This window comes from Thalassophryne amazonica, chromosome 12 (assembly GCF_902500255.1).
Source record: "Thalassophryne amazonica chromosome 12, fThaAma1.1, whole genome shotgun sequence".
In the NCBI taxonomy this organism is placed as follows: domain Eukaryota; kingdom Metazoa; phylum Chordata; class Actinopteri; order Batrachoidiformes; family Batrachoididae; genus Thalassophryne; species Thalassophryne amazonica.
In genome coordinates, this window is record NC_047114.1 from 48,149,959 (window position 1) to 48,165,458 (window position 15,500).

Here is a 15,500-nt window from a genome sequence, read left to right on the forward strand (position 1 = left end):
GCGTGCTTAGTTGGGCTCTGTGCAAAGGAGTGGCTTACAGAGGAGGAGGAGATGGAGAGAGCCAGATGTGTGGCTCCATGCGGGTCTCGTCTCGCTCATTTTCCCAAACATCAGGCACAGCAGCAGCAGCAGGTGGAACACCTGCAGGAATGTACTGATGAGCATTGGAACAGGACTTTTAGCTGACTTGGCGTCAATGTCCTTCTTCAGCATACTGCAGCAATGAAACTGAATGCGGTGCAGCAGAGTTTAATTGTGCGCATATCAGAGAAGAACACTGTCACGCTCTATTAAGGATCATCACGAATCAAGACAGCTCAACACGCTCATTTGCGACCTCCACGACATGAGGCAAAATGAGGGTGATGCGTGACATTCGTGGGAGATTTTTTGACAGCTAAAAACACGCTCCACAAAAATCACGACTATCACGCACCAACACGCCACTATTAAGAAACCTATTCAGATGCGTTAAGTCACGTTAAGAATGTCATGAATGTGCCAAGAATGATCCAAATTCATAACGCATCCTGCCTATGTCTAAATGCAGCATTACTGATGTGTTTTTATGGCAGCAACATAAAATAAGACTAACACCTTTGACAAGTGCTTGTGTTGTGTGTGTGTGTGTGTGTGTGTGTGTGTGTGTGTGTGTGTGTGTGTGTGTGGTGTGTGTGTGTGTGTGTGTGTGGTGTGGTGTGTGTGTGTGTTGTGTGTGTGTGTGTGTTGAGAAGGTCTTGGCACATGGCCAGCGTCATTGCCACTCCAATTCAGTTTGTTGAATCACCACTCATGCCTTGTTAATGGGGACATCATCATTCTGAAAGAGACTGGTTCAATCAAATAAGAAAGAAATGCAGCATGCCATGAAGGTGATCGTGCAGAATCACTATTGGTGGAGTTTAAATTTAGTTCTCCAAGTGACAAGGATACAAGCTATAACAAGAACTGCACACAACCTGGTTTTAATCAAAAGTTTTGTTCTTTCCCATTCATATTTGCCTTTGTAGCACAAAAGAGATAAATGCCAGGGTTGTTCATATCAGTATCACTGAGTCTCAGCAGCAGTTCAGGCAGGATCCCACCTGATTTCGGGAGATGGTTTATTATGAAGTGGATATGAAGGGATGTGGTAGCTATCCTCATGAGTAGAGGCATCACACTCTCATCAAGAGAGAATAAATGAGAATAAATCATAGTATTAATGTGACTCTCCAGATTGTTAAGAAAGATTAGATCTATGCCCTGTGCATTCTGGGATCATTTGATTAGTTGCATGGAAATCAAATAATGCAAGCTGATAAAATATTAAAACTCTAGATTTACTTATTGTAGCAGTTTAACCATCATAACTGATTTTAAATAATGTATGAACATAAAATCATTACAGGCTATAAAGATGGGGGGGGGGAAAACAGTCACATGTAAAGCAATTAAACATGCAGTGCATCCAGAAAGTATTCACATCACTTCACCTTTTCCACAATTTTGTCATGCTACAGCCTTATTCCAAACGTCTCTCCACACGTCTGTTCTCAATGTGCCGAAAAAGTGCTGATGTCCACGGTCTTCCGCAATTCCTGTGCTAGTCAGACGACGTCCCGGATAAAACACAGCGTCCAGTTTGGAAATGAACAGCACATTCCACTGTTACAGGAGTTTTTGTCATGGAAAGAGGAGCGGAGGAATTCCGCACGTCGCGGCGGTGCCGCATGGCGCAAAGCAACGCCGTGATGAAGCCTCACAGGACATGTTCTGGCATGTCCAGGCACATCCACGACTGGATGAGGTTTTTCAGTCACACGACTGAAAAACCACCAAAAGCCATCTGAAAGCCATCTCAAAGCCGTCCTGTGAGACCAACACGGAGGTGGTTTTGTGCTGCGCCATGAGTGGCACGGTGGCGCATCCCTCCGCTTCTCTTTCCATGAAAAAAACTCCTGTAACAGTGGAATGTGCCGAAAAAGTGCTGATGTCCACGTCTCCTGCCATTTTTGGTGTAAGTCAGACGACGTCCCGGATCAACAAAGCCTTCACGTTGGAAATGATCTGGTTGATTCAGCCTGTCGCTCGGCGCTCGGAGCGCAGCGCGCTCTCAGCAGCTGTGGGCGGTCCTTTAAACTGGCTGGAGCACTCCTTATCTGTGTGATCCCCATAAAATCGTCCCTGAAAGCCATCTGAATTTTCCGAATGGTGTCCACCCTGGAGGTCTCTCACAGTTTCTGGAAAAAATTGATGCAGCAAAGCTCCAAATCGTTCAGACATTTATTTGCAATAAAAATCCGACGAGAGGGTTGGACCACTACTCACACAAAGCCTGCTCACAGGCGAATGACGCAACCGACAGGTGTGAAAAACTCACTGCATGCGCACTAAGGTTCAAGCTTGGCTGATGCAACTCACACGTGATTCAAATCATATGGTTTTTGAAAAAAAAATAAAATGGCGATACTTTCTAACAGACCTCGTATATAATCCCAATCTTGTTGGCTGGGGGGGTTATATCACACTCTGTGGTTCATCAGAAACAGACTTGGTGTGTATCTGTTTTAAAAAAAATGCCTTGAACAGGCATTTCTTCTCAAAGAGGTTTCTTTCTGCTGACATCCACACTGTTACTGCTGTATCGCTTCCTGATTTCCTAAACTATGGGGCAGGCCGAGGGTCACAGGATGGGCACACTTTAATTGCACATCAAAAATTAAAGTAATGTGCTTTAACAGATTTATTATATATATGTGTGGTGTGTGTATGTGTGTGTATGTTCCTTGGAAACAACATCAGGAAATGAATGTTGATAAATGTTTATTAATGTCAATTTGACAATGTAAATGTGCTTTAATATGGGTGTAATACAACCTTTAAATGCTATTACTATCAGTGCCAAAAACGGTTTAGGTCAATTGTATCACAGGTTGCCATGCTGAAAGCTTGGTTTCTGCCCAGAGCCTGGGGTCAAATGTCACAGTCTCCTTTGGGAATTGGAAAAAGACACACAGGAGAGGTAAATATCCATTTGCCTAGCTGGAGCTCAAACTCAATTACAGAGTAGAGGAGTGCATTCTGCTGATATGATATACCAGCCCTCTAACCTGAGGCCTCTTCTGTATTCATTTTATGTCCATGTCTGTTTTTGTCTGATTTTTTCTTCTCTGTTCCTTCCCTTGCTTGCACTTTCTACCTCCTCTTACTCCTTCCCTTTATTTCCCCTGTGACTTCTGCCCCTGCCCCCTGTTCATTATTCTTTTTCCATTTTCTCTCCGGACACCTCACTATCCTTGACTCCTGCCACCGTTCGTCTATAGCGGTGACTGCCCTGTCATTGTCACTGCGCCGTCAGAAGCGTGACTCCCTGTCGCCACTGGAGGAGGACGACGTACGGGAGAACATCATAACGTATGATGATGAGGGCGGTGGGTGAGGCTGACACGGCTGCCTTTGACATCGGCCGCACTCCAGAGCGCTCCCCACAACACACGTTCACGTGGCTATCGCACCCTGGACAGCAGGAATATGTAAGCAAACAAACAGAAAGCTTTTATCTCTCTACAGCTCTTAATTGATCCACTTAAATAACTAGTGGAACTGTAACTCCGAGGTCAAAATCAGGCAGAGTGATCAAAATGCTGAGGCAGATGACTATCAAGGTTGGCCGTCCCCAGAGACCACTTTGGTTTGCTCATTTTATAACGCTTATTTTTGTTCTGCTACATCAATGAGCTGTTTGCAACCCACTTTGAGTTTTCTGAGAAACATTGTTATTGCTGTAGACTAATAATTATCTAGCTTGAATTCAGCATGCCATATGGGGATGCCATATACAAGTACAGACTGCTTTCAGTTATTGAAAATGCTTCGAAGAATTTGAGGTGAATGTGGGAATAATAATAACAAAAAAACTTCCCGAGTCTAATGCATCCAGTGCAGTACCACTGTAATTAAGTCCCTTTGCAAAGTGTTTCATGTTTCACCTTTGTTGCATCTTGATGACATGACAGTGGTAACAGTTTGGAGTGTAGCTTGTACTCCTTGATGAAACCTCCTCTGTACATCATCCTTTCTGCCCATCTCCATCTCCAAAAAGAGATGAACCAAGCTCAGTAAATAGTGCTACACTTTTCAGAACTGTTGGGCTACATTCCGAATCCATGAAACTTCAAAGTTATACAATTGTTTTGGTCCTACTTTTCAAAAGTGGGTTTTAGAGAAGAGTTCATGCTTAAAATTTTAAAAGAAAGCCAAGCAGCCTTTTCAAATGGCTCCTGTTAAAGGTTTCTGTTATTATTCCCTCCAGTGATTATTGTTTGTTATATGACAGCCTTTCTCGAACATTAAAATCCAACTCTACATACTGTCACCTTCCTAAAATAATGACCTGAGTCAACTTTTTCAAAAGTGAATTTTTTTTTTTTTTTTGCCTAATAATCTCTCTATGAATTCCACCCCAGTTGTATAATGGACTATCTCAAGAGTGTGACTTAGGCCATTTATTTTGCCTAAGGTCAAAAGAGTATGTGACTTAGGCAATTTTAGAAGCTTTTTCAAAATGGCGACTGTTTCAGGAAAATTAAACTGCCCAGCCACTGAAGCTCTTGTGTTTTCCTTTGTGTTTTCTCAAAAACATGAAAACATTAGCCATTATTTTAAGAAGGGTGACGATATGTTGCTACAGCAGTGACAGTTTATCATTTTCTCTGTGAAAGTATCCATATTTAAAATAATATCAATATATTTCATGTTTGAATGCAAATGTGAGATGTATTCTCATAATCATATAAGTATAGTTAGTCAGCTATAACAAACATTTAAAGCAGACATAGGAACACTACTTGAGCGGCGGATGGAAAAATGAGTGATACTGTGGGCACAAATCCGCCTGGGGCATTTCAGAATGCATATTGCTATTTAAGCAGTGGGACAATGAGCTGCCTGATATAATAATCAGCCAATGAATGGCACCTGTCTGTCCCTTTTAAATTGGAGTGCATTAGATGCATAATGGCATGGTATTGAGAAAGCGGATGTAAGTTAAAGGGTCCTCTGGCACGTCAATGGATTAGTGTCAACCTTTCAGAGCACACAGAAGCCACCAAGGGTCCCTGAGGTGAAGCAGTGCAGCAGCAAAGTGAGGTTTTAGTGTATTTCCAAGTCCTATATAGACCCTAAGGCACCAATGGGCCTCACTCTGGATTCTATCACACTCCCCTATGATCGGATGCCAGTTCATGACAGGTTACTTTTTCAAACAAATGCTGGTACTCGTTTATAGCCAGGTGCACTGAGACAATGTAGACAAAGTGTCTTATCCAAGAACACAGATGGGGTAGGATGATTGGAAATCAAACCCAGGTCTCCATATTGATAGCTTTACTGGTGGTGATATGTGCTGTTATATTTTGTACTAATGAACCCAAGAATGCAGACAAGGAGACCACACAGTGATGTGAAAGAAAAATACTTTATTTTACCAGTTAAAGGAGTGCAGTCTAGGGATGAAGTCCAAACAGTTAAATACAGACATAGACGAGGAGGAAAAGGTGGTGTGATTGGAATGTGAAACACCATGTGAGGGAGCCAGGTGATGAGGACACGCATGCAAACACACAGACAAGACAACAAAGTGCTGACCGCGGACCCACAACTAAATGAGAGTGAATGTCTGAAGACAAACAGTAACTACAACATAAAACTGTGAAGTGGAAACTAACGGAGAACAACAAAATTGATTAAGTATGTAAGAACCCACAGTGAAACCTGGCTGAATGTCTAGTGACATCTAAACTAGCTACTACAAAAACTGTGAAAGTGTAAACTAAGGAGCACCAAAACATGAATAAAGTATAATGTGACCAACAACATTCAACAAACATGATGCCAGACAGGAGCATAGTGTTGGGAAAGTGTAGGTACATGGACCCACAACAGGGGGCGCAAATGAACGGACAATGGAGGAGGTCAAATAACAACACTTTACTGTTGTGAATGGGCACAACAAATACAACAGATTACAACAATAGACAAAAAGCCGAATCACAAAAGGTGTCGTGTGGGCAGGCTCGAAGATAGGAGACGTCTGTCCAAAGCAGAACCGGAACCACACGATTTCCTTCCGCCGCCAAGTCCCGAACTCCAGGTGGCCACTGCCTCCGCGTGTCGGACCTGGTACTGCTGGCGAGGAACAAAAAACAATTAAATGGGGCGCGTTTGCACCCAGCAATCCGCACGGCAGGAAAACTACCTCCACCTCTCGTTGGAAAAGGAGTCTGCTAAACAACGCACAAAAGTCAGTACGTTACCTTTCAGGTAGAACGATATCTCGGCAAAGAGGTGGAGACGTCGTCCTGCTGATGTACCCCTGCTGATCGGATGATTGGTAACAGCTGTTGCAGGTGATGCGTGACAGCTGTCACCCTGGCTGCTCCTGTGAGGCGGCTGCGCCTCTGGTGCCTGGAGCCCGCACTCCAGACAGGGCGCCCTCTGGTGGTGGGCCAGCAGTACCTCCTCTTCTGGCGGCCCACACAACACATAGGGTGGAACACAAAATGTGCAGGCAAGCAGAGTGTACAGAGCTAGACAGTGCTGGACTTTAGACCTGGTTTTTGTTGGTACAGGAGGCACAGATGATATTGACACACCAGCTCTGCCACCACACCTCATTTTTAGCCAAAGCAGTTTTTTCATTATGTCCACCAAAGATTATATAAAATCATTGGTGTTTAGAAATATATATATTTTTTTATTTATTTGTCTGTCTGTCTGTCTGTTAGCAAGATTACATCAAAACTACTGGATTTTCACGAAAGATGAAGGGAGATTCCATTAAACTTTGGAGGTGATCCGGATCTGGATTCTGGATCAAGCTTCACTTTAGATAGGCTTTGAAGGATTACTTTTAGAAGGATTACATCAAAACTACTGTACGGATTCTCACAAAATTTGCATCACAGATACATATTAGGCCATGGAAGACTCCATTAAATTTTGGAGGTGATCCAGATCTGGATTCTGGATCAAGATTTCCCTTTATATAGGCTCTGAAGGATTACTTCAGAACTATGTCATGGAGTTGTACTACACATGGACATTAGGGCATGGAAGACTATTGAATTTTGGAAGTGATCTGGATTCTGGATGAAGATCTCCCATATCAACTTTGAAGGATTGCTTCAAACTACTTCAAGGATTCTCACCACATTTTCACCACAGATAGACATTAGGGCATGGAAGGCTCAACTGAATTTTGGAGGTGATCCGGATCCAGATTGGTGGACATCGGAAATCTCTGATTGCTGTTGTTTAGAAAATGTGGGTACTGTGTACAAAAATTTGCTTCAGGTGGAAACTAACAATGACACTCGTGCTGGGCATTTCCCTGGTTTGCACCAAGATGAAGATAAGGCCTATAATCTTTACAATATGCTTAATGGGTTTTAATTTTACTCTATAAACCAATAGGTATCTCTATTGCGCACACCTGATTCTATCAGCTCTCAGAAGTGAAGCAGGGTAGGTCCTCATTAGCACTTGGCTGGAAATGCTTGGGAAGACCAGGGGCTGTTTGTCTTTCTCCTTGTAGAATAGTAGGAAGGGAATGGCATCCAGTGTCAAACTTGTACCAAATTCCAATGCAGATCTGTACTTTCCGAGCACCCAGGAGCAGCCAAAACACAAACTCCAACAAACCAATAATTATCACTGACTGAAGCACTGCATACATCACATCTGCTTTTTATTTCCAAAAAGGCTTCAAGGTGCTCTGCACTCTATTGTTTCTGTCAGCAAAACACCTTATGTTTCTGCTCGTGTCTGTTGGCTGGCGTGCTGGCTTGATAGCCCAATGACACAAGCGTTCATGAACCCAAAAGTTCATGAACCGAATCTTTCAACACGTGAAAAGATTGAATCTGACCTTGAATAGGAGCCCCCCCCCCCCACCATTTTGTGTGAAAAGATGTTGGGGCAGGAATCAGAACTTTTTTGCAAGATAGTTGTGTTAATAGAACTGATTTTTGAGAATATTCATTAAAAATGTGGGACTTATTATGTATTAAAATTTATTACACTTTGAGGTATATTTCAAAAGTGGTATACACAGCAACAAGGGGTTGGGGTTGATACTAAAATATATGGTTCCAAGTGACTTTGTCATTATATACAACCCCTGGCAAAAATTATGGAATCACCGGCCTCGGAGGATGTTCATTCAGTTGTTTAATTTTGTAGAAAAAAAGCAGATCACAGACATGACACAAAACTAAAGTCATTTCAAATGGCAACTTTCTGGCTTAAGAAACACTATAAGAAATCAAAAAAAAATTGTGGCAGGTAGTAACGGTTACTTTTTTTAGACCAAGCAGAGGGAAAAAAAATGTGGAATCACTCAATTCTGAGGAAAAAATTATGGAATCATGAAAAACAAAAGAACGCTCCAACACATCACTAGTATTTTGTTGCACCACCTCTGGCTTTTATAACAGCTTGCAGTCTCTGAGGTATGGACTTAATGAGTGACAAACAGTACTCTTCATCAATCTGGCTCCAACTTTCTCTGATTGCTGTTGCAGATCAGCTTTGCAGGTTGGAGCCTTGTCATGGACCATTTTCTTCAACTTCCACCAAAGATTTTTAATTGGATTAAGATCCGCACTATTGCAGGCCATGACATTGACCCTATGTGTCTTTTTGCAAGGAATGTTTTCACAGTTTTTGCTCTATGGCAAGATGCATTATCATCTTGAGAAATGATTTCATCATCCCCAAACATCCTTTCAATTGATGGGATAAAAAAAGTGTCCAAATATCAACGTAAACTTGTGCATTTATTGATGATGTAATGACAGCCATCTCCCCAGTGCCTTTACCTGACATGCAGCCCCATATCATCAATGACTGTGGAAATTTACATGTTCTCTTCAGGCAGTCATCTTTATAAATCTCATTGGAACGGCACCAAACAAAAGTTCCAGCATCATCACCTTGCCCAATGCAGATTCGAGATTCATCACTGAATATGACTTTCATCCAGTCATCCACAGTCCACGATTGCTTTTCCTTAGCCCACTGTAACCTTGTTTTTTTTCTGTTTAGGTGTTAATGATGGCTTTCATTTAGCTTTTCTGTATGTAAATCCCATTTCCTTTAGGCGGTTTCTTACAGTTTGGTCACAGACGTTGACTCCAGTTTCCTCCCATTCGTTCCTCATTTGTTTTGTTGTGCATTTTCAATTTTTGAGACATACTGCTTTAAGTTTTCTGTCTTGATTCTTTGATGTCTTCCTTGGTCTACCAGTATGTTTGCCTTTAACAACCTTCCCATGTTGTTTGTATTTGGTCCAGAGTTTAGACACAGCTGACTGTGAACAACCAACATCTTTTGCAATATTGCGTGATGATTTACCTTCTTTTAAGAGTTTGATAATCCTCTCCCTTGTTTCAATTGACATCTCTCGTGTTGGAGCCATGATTCATGTCAGTCCACTTGGTTGCAACAGCTCTCCAAGGTGTGATCACTTCCTTTTAGATGCAGGACTAACGAGCAGATCTGATTTGATGCAGGTGTTAGTTTTGGGGATGAAAATTTACAGGGTGATTCCATAATTTATTCCTCAGAATTGAGTGATTCCATATTTTTTTCCCTCTGCTTGATCTAAAAAAGTAACCGTTACTGACTGCCACAATTATTTTTCTTGATTTCTTATAGTGTTTCTTAAAGCCAGAAAGTTGCCATTTGAAATGACTTTAGTTTGTGTCATGTCTGTGATCTTTTTTTTCTACAAATTAAACACTGAATGAACATCCTCCGAGGCCAGTGATTCCATAATTATTGCCAGGGGTTGTAATTCTGTCCATAACTTGCCACTTTATTCTTTAGTCCATGAGCCACAAGACATTTTTAACCTAATTTCTACCACTTAAGGGGACTAAAAACCTTTACAATCTAGCCTCAGTATACTGTGGCCTATGCAAAAAATGTATGATGGCCATCCCAGGGTGGCAGCTATAGCCAGGTAGGAGACAATGGAGGATTAAACAGAGTTTAACATTTAAAAATGCTCCAATCACATTGAGAAGCACACATCATTATTTGTCTTATCATTTGTCTTATCACCAATTCAGATGAGGGAGACAGACACCCTCTCTACTTTTAAGATTAGCCTTAAAACCTTCCTTTTTGCTAAAGCTTATAGTTAGGACGGATCAGGTGACCCTGAACCATCCCTTAGTTCTGCTGCTATAGACTAGACTGCTGGGGGGTCCCATGATGCACGAGTGTTTCTTCTCTTTTGCTCTGTATGCACCACTCTGCATTTAATCATTAGTGATTGATCTCTGCTCCCCTCCACAGCATGTCTTTTTCCTGGTTCTCTCCCTCAGCCCCAACCAGTCCTAGCAGAAGACTGCCCCTCCCTGAGCCTGGTTCTGCTGGAGGTTTCTTCCTGTTAAAAGGGAGTTTTTCCTTCCCGCTGTCGCCAAGTGCTTGCTCACAGGGGGTTGTTTTGACCGTTGAGGTTTTTACGTAATTATTGTATGGCCTTGCCTTACAATATAAAGCGCCTTGGGCCAACTGTTTGTTGTGATTTGGCGCTATATAAATAAAATTGAAATTGAAATTGAATAGGGATTCCAAAAAGTACAGTTTGGATTACCTATGACTGAATGTTATGAATGTAATGCTACTGAATACAGTTTACCAAAGTTTGACCAACTTTAACTTTTGACCCCTGTACAAACTGAAATTAACCTTTCACACCATTTTTGCTGTTTTTACTCAATAATTCCGTTTTGGAATCTTTATGATCAGACAAATAATGTAGTATAGTGTTCAATATGATTGGAGCATTTTTTAAAATTTTGACCCTGTGTAATTCTTCATTGACCCCTATCTGGTGACCAGATAGGGGTCAATGAAAATTCAAGTGGATAATCTGCTTTTTCAAAAGAGTAATGTTTAATGAGCATTTGTGCAGAATTTGTTGCTTGTATCACTATTTGAAAGATTCCTCTTTAAATATTCTGTTATTCGCTGCACTGTATGGTCATGGTTGTTGTTGGTTCATCTCCCCTCTAATTGCAGTATGCTGAGTATAAACTACTGCTTTTAATTTCAGATAACCTGATTCGATTTCAAAGATCAGTATCAGGAATGACTTGAATCGGATATATTGAACGTGAGTCTCAGTAAACTGGTTTATTCAGTACTTTCATGGTCACTAGCAATGTGTTTACACATTTCAAGAACATTTTAATGTTCTGCTTCACTTCAAATGCAAAACCAGTGTCTTTTTAAATAATGCTGTCACTCGTAGTTTTCATCTTACGTTTTGTTTATTCGGCTGCCTTCTTATACTGCCTTCTTTTTTTTTAAGGGCCTTTCACACTGAATACATTGGAAGAGTCAAATGCGTCAAAAATTGGGTCTAAAAAGCATTATTTTTAATGAGACGCATTGCTTTTTAGATGCATCAGAAGCGTCGCGTCAAAAGCCGAGCTAAACCGGCAGGCTGACGCGGTCAAAGTTCAATCCAATCCAACTTTTGATGCGCTGAGCCGTGATGTAGCTTTGCGTTGTCCAATAGGAACGACGTGTCTTGCCAAAACACGGACGACTAGTGGCAGAAACCACTGATCTCTACAAAACGGATTGGTGCAGAAACCACTGATCTATACAAAACGGATTGGTGCAGAAACCACTGATCTGTACAAAAACAGAAACGTGTCACGGGACTGTTCATTTGTAGAGCAGTTTTCTGAAGTAAAATCCTTGGAAATGTTTTTTGTTGTTGTTGTTTGTTACCTCAGAATTTCTGATTACTGTTAAAAAATAGTTTAGAACACTTGCAATTAAAATAGCTAAATAAATCAATAAATGGTTCTTTAGAAACCTTTCATCTGTAAATTAAAACCACCTGTTATTTCAGATTAGATAATTTCTTGTTTAACATAAGGAACCTTGGACATTTATTTTTAGACAAATAAAATAACATGGAAACTTGTACATTTTTTGAGCGCAATAAGTGGAGAGCTTCTACCTGTGCATATGTCTTTGGACTTTGATTCGTGGACATTTTTAATGATCCATTCATTTATTGTTAAAATATAAAATGAAACAGCTTTTTAAAAAAATAATAAAATAGTTACTGTTGAATGAGCCTTTTATTTAGAAGTAGGTCATGTTCTGCTGGATTCTCGGGACCAGATGAAGGTCTCTTCTGCAGCTTTGAACTCTGGTGGTGTTGCTAAGACACTTTTGTCCTATTTTGAAGAGCAGAGATGTTTCTTTCAACTGGACTCATGGTGTTCAGCTTATCATGGACGTTTGGTTGTGGGCACAGCAAATGTTCCTGATTGGGACAAATAAAAATATTTCTTTAAATATAAAGAAACACTAAACAGTTTATATATAAAAACAAAGAAAAAAAAGGAAAAACGATGAAAGAAATGCCAGAAAAAAAAGTTATTTAAAGTTGAAATTTGTGGTCTCTGAAAAAAGCTGTAGCTTTATTTGGTAAAAATAAGATAGACTGAACCATCTACAAATTAAAGCGTTCACTCAGATCAACTGTGCTAAAAGCTAAGCTAACATTAGCCGATCAATAAACCTTCACAGCACTGCAGAAACGTCATGTTTTACTTAAAGTAGACCTGCATTGAATAATGCAGTCAGATCTTTGGGACAAAAAATGACTGATATTTACACATAAGATCCTTCTGAATGTAGTAAATCTGCAAGCCCAGATCTGTCATTCCATGGAGAAATTCTTCATTTAAAAATGACAATTTTACAGCTAAATTTAGCCCTCCGCAAAACTGTCATCACATCCGGGACGCTGCCTGAGACGTTCAGGGAAAAGACCCTATCCCAGCATGCATTGAGCTCGCCAACGGTAAGTTGTGGATTTACGTCAGTTTACCATCTGCACCTTTTTCTTGTCTTATACGAAAGGATCTACTTTTTTAAAACTTCATATTGTCTTGCGGCACGTTTGGTGAGTACACATTTCTTTTATTTGTGCTTGAAAATTATTTTGGGGGACTTTTTCATACGTCCGTTTGATTGAGTGGTGTTGCATTGAAAATCTACTGTCTTTCGCCTCCGGTGTTACCGTTGCGGGGTACGGAGGCGGGACCCGCAAAGAATCCAAGTCATTAAAAAGATATAAACCTCTCTCAGCAGCCACGGAGCTCTGCGGCTCTGATTACCGAGACGTGCGGCGCTGCGGAAAGTCTGTCCTTGCAGCAACAGGTGTCACCGGCTGCTCCGCATCAAAACAGCAAGCATAGTCTCTGGACTTTTGCCAAGTTGGCTGCACCTCCATTCAGTAGACAGGGACATGGTGCCGGCTGCACAGCAGACACGGGGGCGATGTGAGTGGCCCGCTTCGGCGTTTATCGAGCACGCAGACTCAGTAAGTGCAGCGGAGGCAGAGAGCGAGGCGTCGGGGAAGAACGTCGCCCGCTGTCGATGTCGCCGCTGATCTGAGCATGCAGAGCTGTATCTCACATTCATTGCAGCTTACTTTTGGATGCTGAAACCAGGATGTGTATAACAGTAACATTACTAACAGATAAAATCAATTTCAATGCGGGATCGGACTGAAGGCAGGAGCGCTCCGTCTTCTGCCGGACGCCACTGCAATGACCCGGATGTACAAAAGTTTTCGCCGAGGGCCAAATTTTAGCTGCAAATTTGTCATTTTTAACTGAAGATTTCTCCGCTGAATTACAAATTTGGGCTTGCAGATTTACTTTACTGCATTCGTAAGGGTCTTATAAATACATATCAGCTATTTTTTTCTGAGATCTGACCACATTTATTTCAATGCAGGTCTACTTTAATTTTATTCTCACCTCGATAAAGCTGCAGAACTAAACTCCGTTGGGCAAACTGGGACATTGCATATATCCAAAAAGTGGGCGATTTCGGACTGAGTGGGTTTGCTTCATCACCCCAGCTGCCTGCGTCGGTCTGCCCAGGAATGATGCCTGAAGGTCGGCTTCTCCATGCGGGTCGGCCCACTGTCGCGGTTCGATCAATATCCCACCAAGTCGTCAGTCCTCCCTCGGTCGGCGTGACTCCAAAAAGTAGCTGAAAAAAGCTTCTCCCAGCAGGGTGATGGGGAGAATCATTCTACTGCTGTTTTTTAAAGCTTTTTTGTGGTTCAGGCAACGCAAATTCAAGATGGCGATCACTGAACTTTTTTCAGGTTGTGGAAACAGCCAGAGTGTGATGTAGCAATCTCCACCCCCTTGCCGCTTCCGAAGCGACGCGTCTGACGTCACGCATCGGAAGCATCAGACGCGTTGGAAACGCATCCGATGGATTGGGAAGCATTGACGGATTGGCCTGACGTATTCAATGTGAAAGGCCCATCAGAGTTTATTGGCTGTTGGTCACCTGTCAGTACATTACTGCCACCACCTGGACAAGCATGTGTACTACTACCTTCTGTTCAGTCTTCCTTTGCATTTAGCCATAATTACTGACAACTAGTGGCCAAAATTTAAATGACATAATCACCATAACCTTTTTAAGTGAATACTACAACACTGCTGCACAATGTGAAATTGTTAAGACCCATATAAAAATAAATAAATACGAGGTCTATTAGAAAAGTATCCGACCTTATTATTTTTTTCAAAAACCATATGGATTTGAATCACGTGTGATTGCGTCAGACAAGCTTGAACCCTCGTGCACATGCGTGAGTTTTTCCACGCCTGTCGGTTGCGTCATTCGCCTGTGAGCAGGCTTTGAGTGAGGAGTGGTCCACCCCCTCGGCGGATTTTCATTGTCAGGAAATGGCGGAATGATTTGGGCTTTTTTTCCATCAGAATTTTTTCAGAAACTGTTAGAGACTGGCAGCTGGAAACCATTAGAAAAATTTATCTGGCTTTCGGTGAAAATTTTAGTGGGCTTCACAGAGAATAAGGACTGTTACTACAGCTTTAAGGATGGCTTTAAGGACATGCCAGAACATGTCCCGTGAGGCTTCATTACGGCGTTGCTGTGCGCCATGTGGCACCGCCGCGTCGCGCAAAGCCTCTGCTCCTCTTTCCATGACAAAAACTCCTGTAACAGTGGAATGTGCCGTTCATTTCCAAACTGGACGCTGTGTTTTATCGGGACGTCGTCTGACTAGCACAGGAATTGTGAAAAGACGTGGACATCTGCACTTTTTCGGCACATTGAGACAGACGTGCGGAGGAATTCCGCGCGTTGCGGCGGTGCCGCATGGTGCAAAGCAACGCCGTGATGAAGCCTCACGGGACATGTTCTGGCATGTCCAGGCACATCCACAATTTCTCGGATAATCACTCGATGGAAAAACCGCCAACAGCTGTCTGAACGCCATCTCAAAGCCGTCCCGTGAGACCAAAACGGAGGTGTTCCTTTGTCTCGCTCCATCAGCAAATCGGTCATGACGCGCAAAACCTCCGCTCGGCTTTCCATGACAAAATCTCTTGTTAAAAGTGAAATCTGCCGGAAAATGGCTGATGTCC

At 42.0% G+C, this 15,500-nt stretch overlaps 1 protein-coding gene across 1 annotated transcript in view; it reads left to right on the forward strand.

The window, feature by feature from the left end:
• The window catches only part of LOC117521240, a 569,076-nt gene that overhangs the window by 540,956 nt on the left and 12,620 nt on the right, over window positions 1–15,500 (forward strand). Inside the window, exon 12 of the mRNA XM_034182574.1 lies at window positions 3,306–3,417. Within this exon, the coding sequence (XP_034038465.1) occupies window positions 3,306–3,417 (112 nt within the window). The remainder of the gene's footprint in view (window positions 1–3,305; window positions 3,418–15,500) is intronic.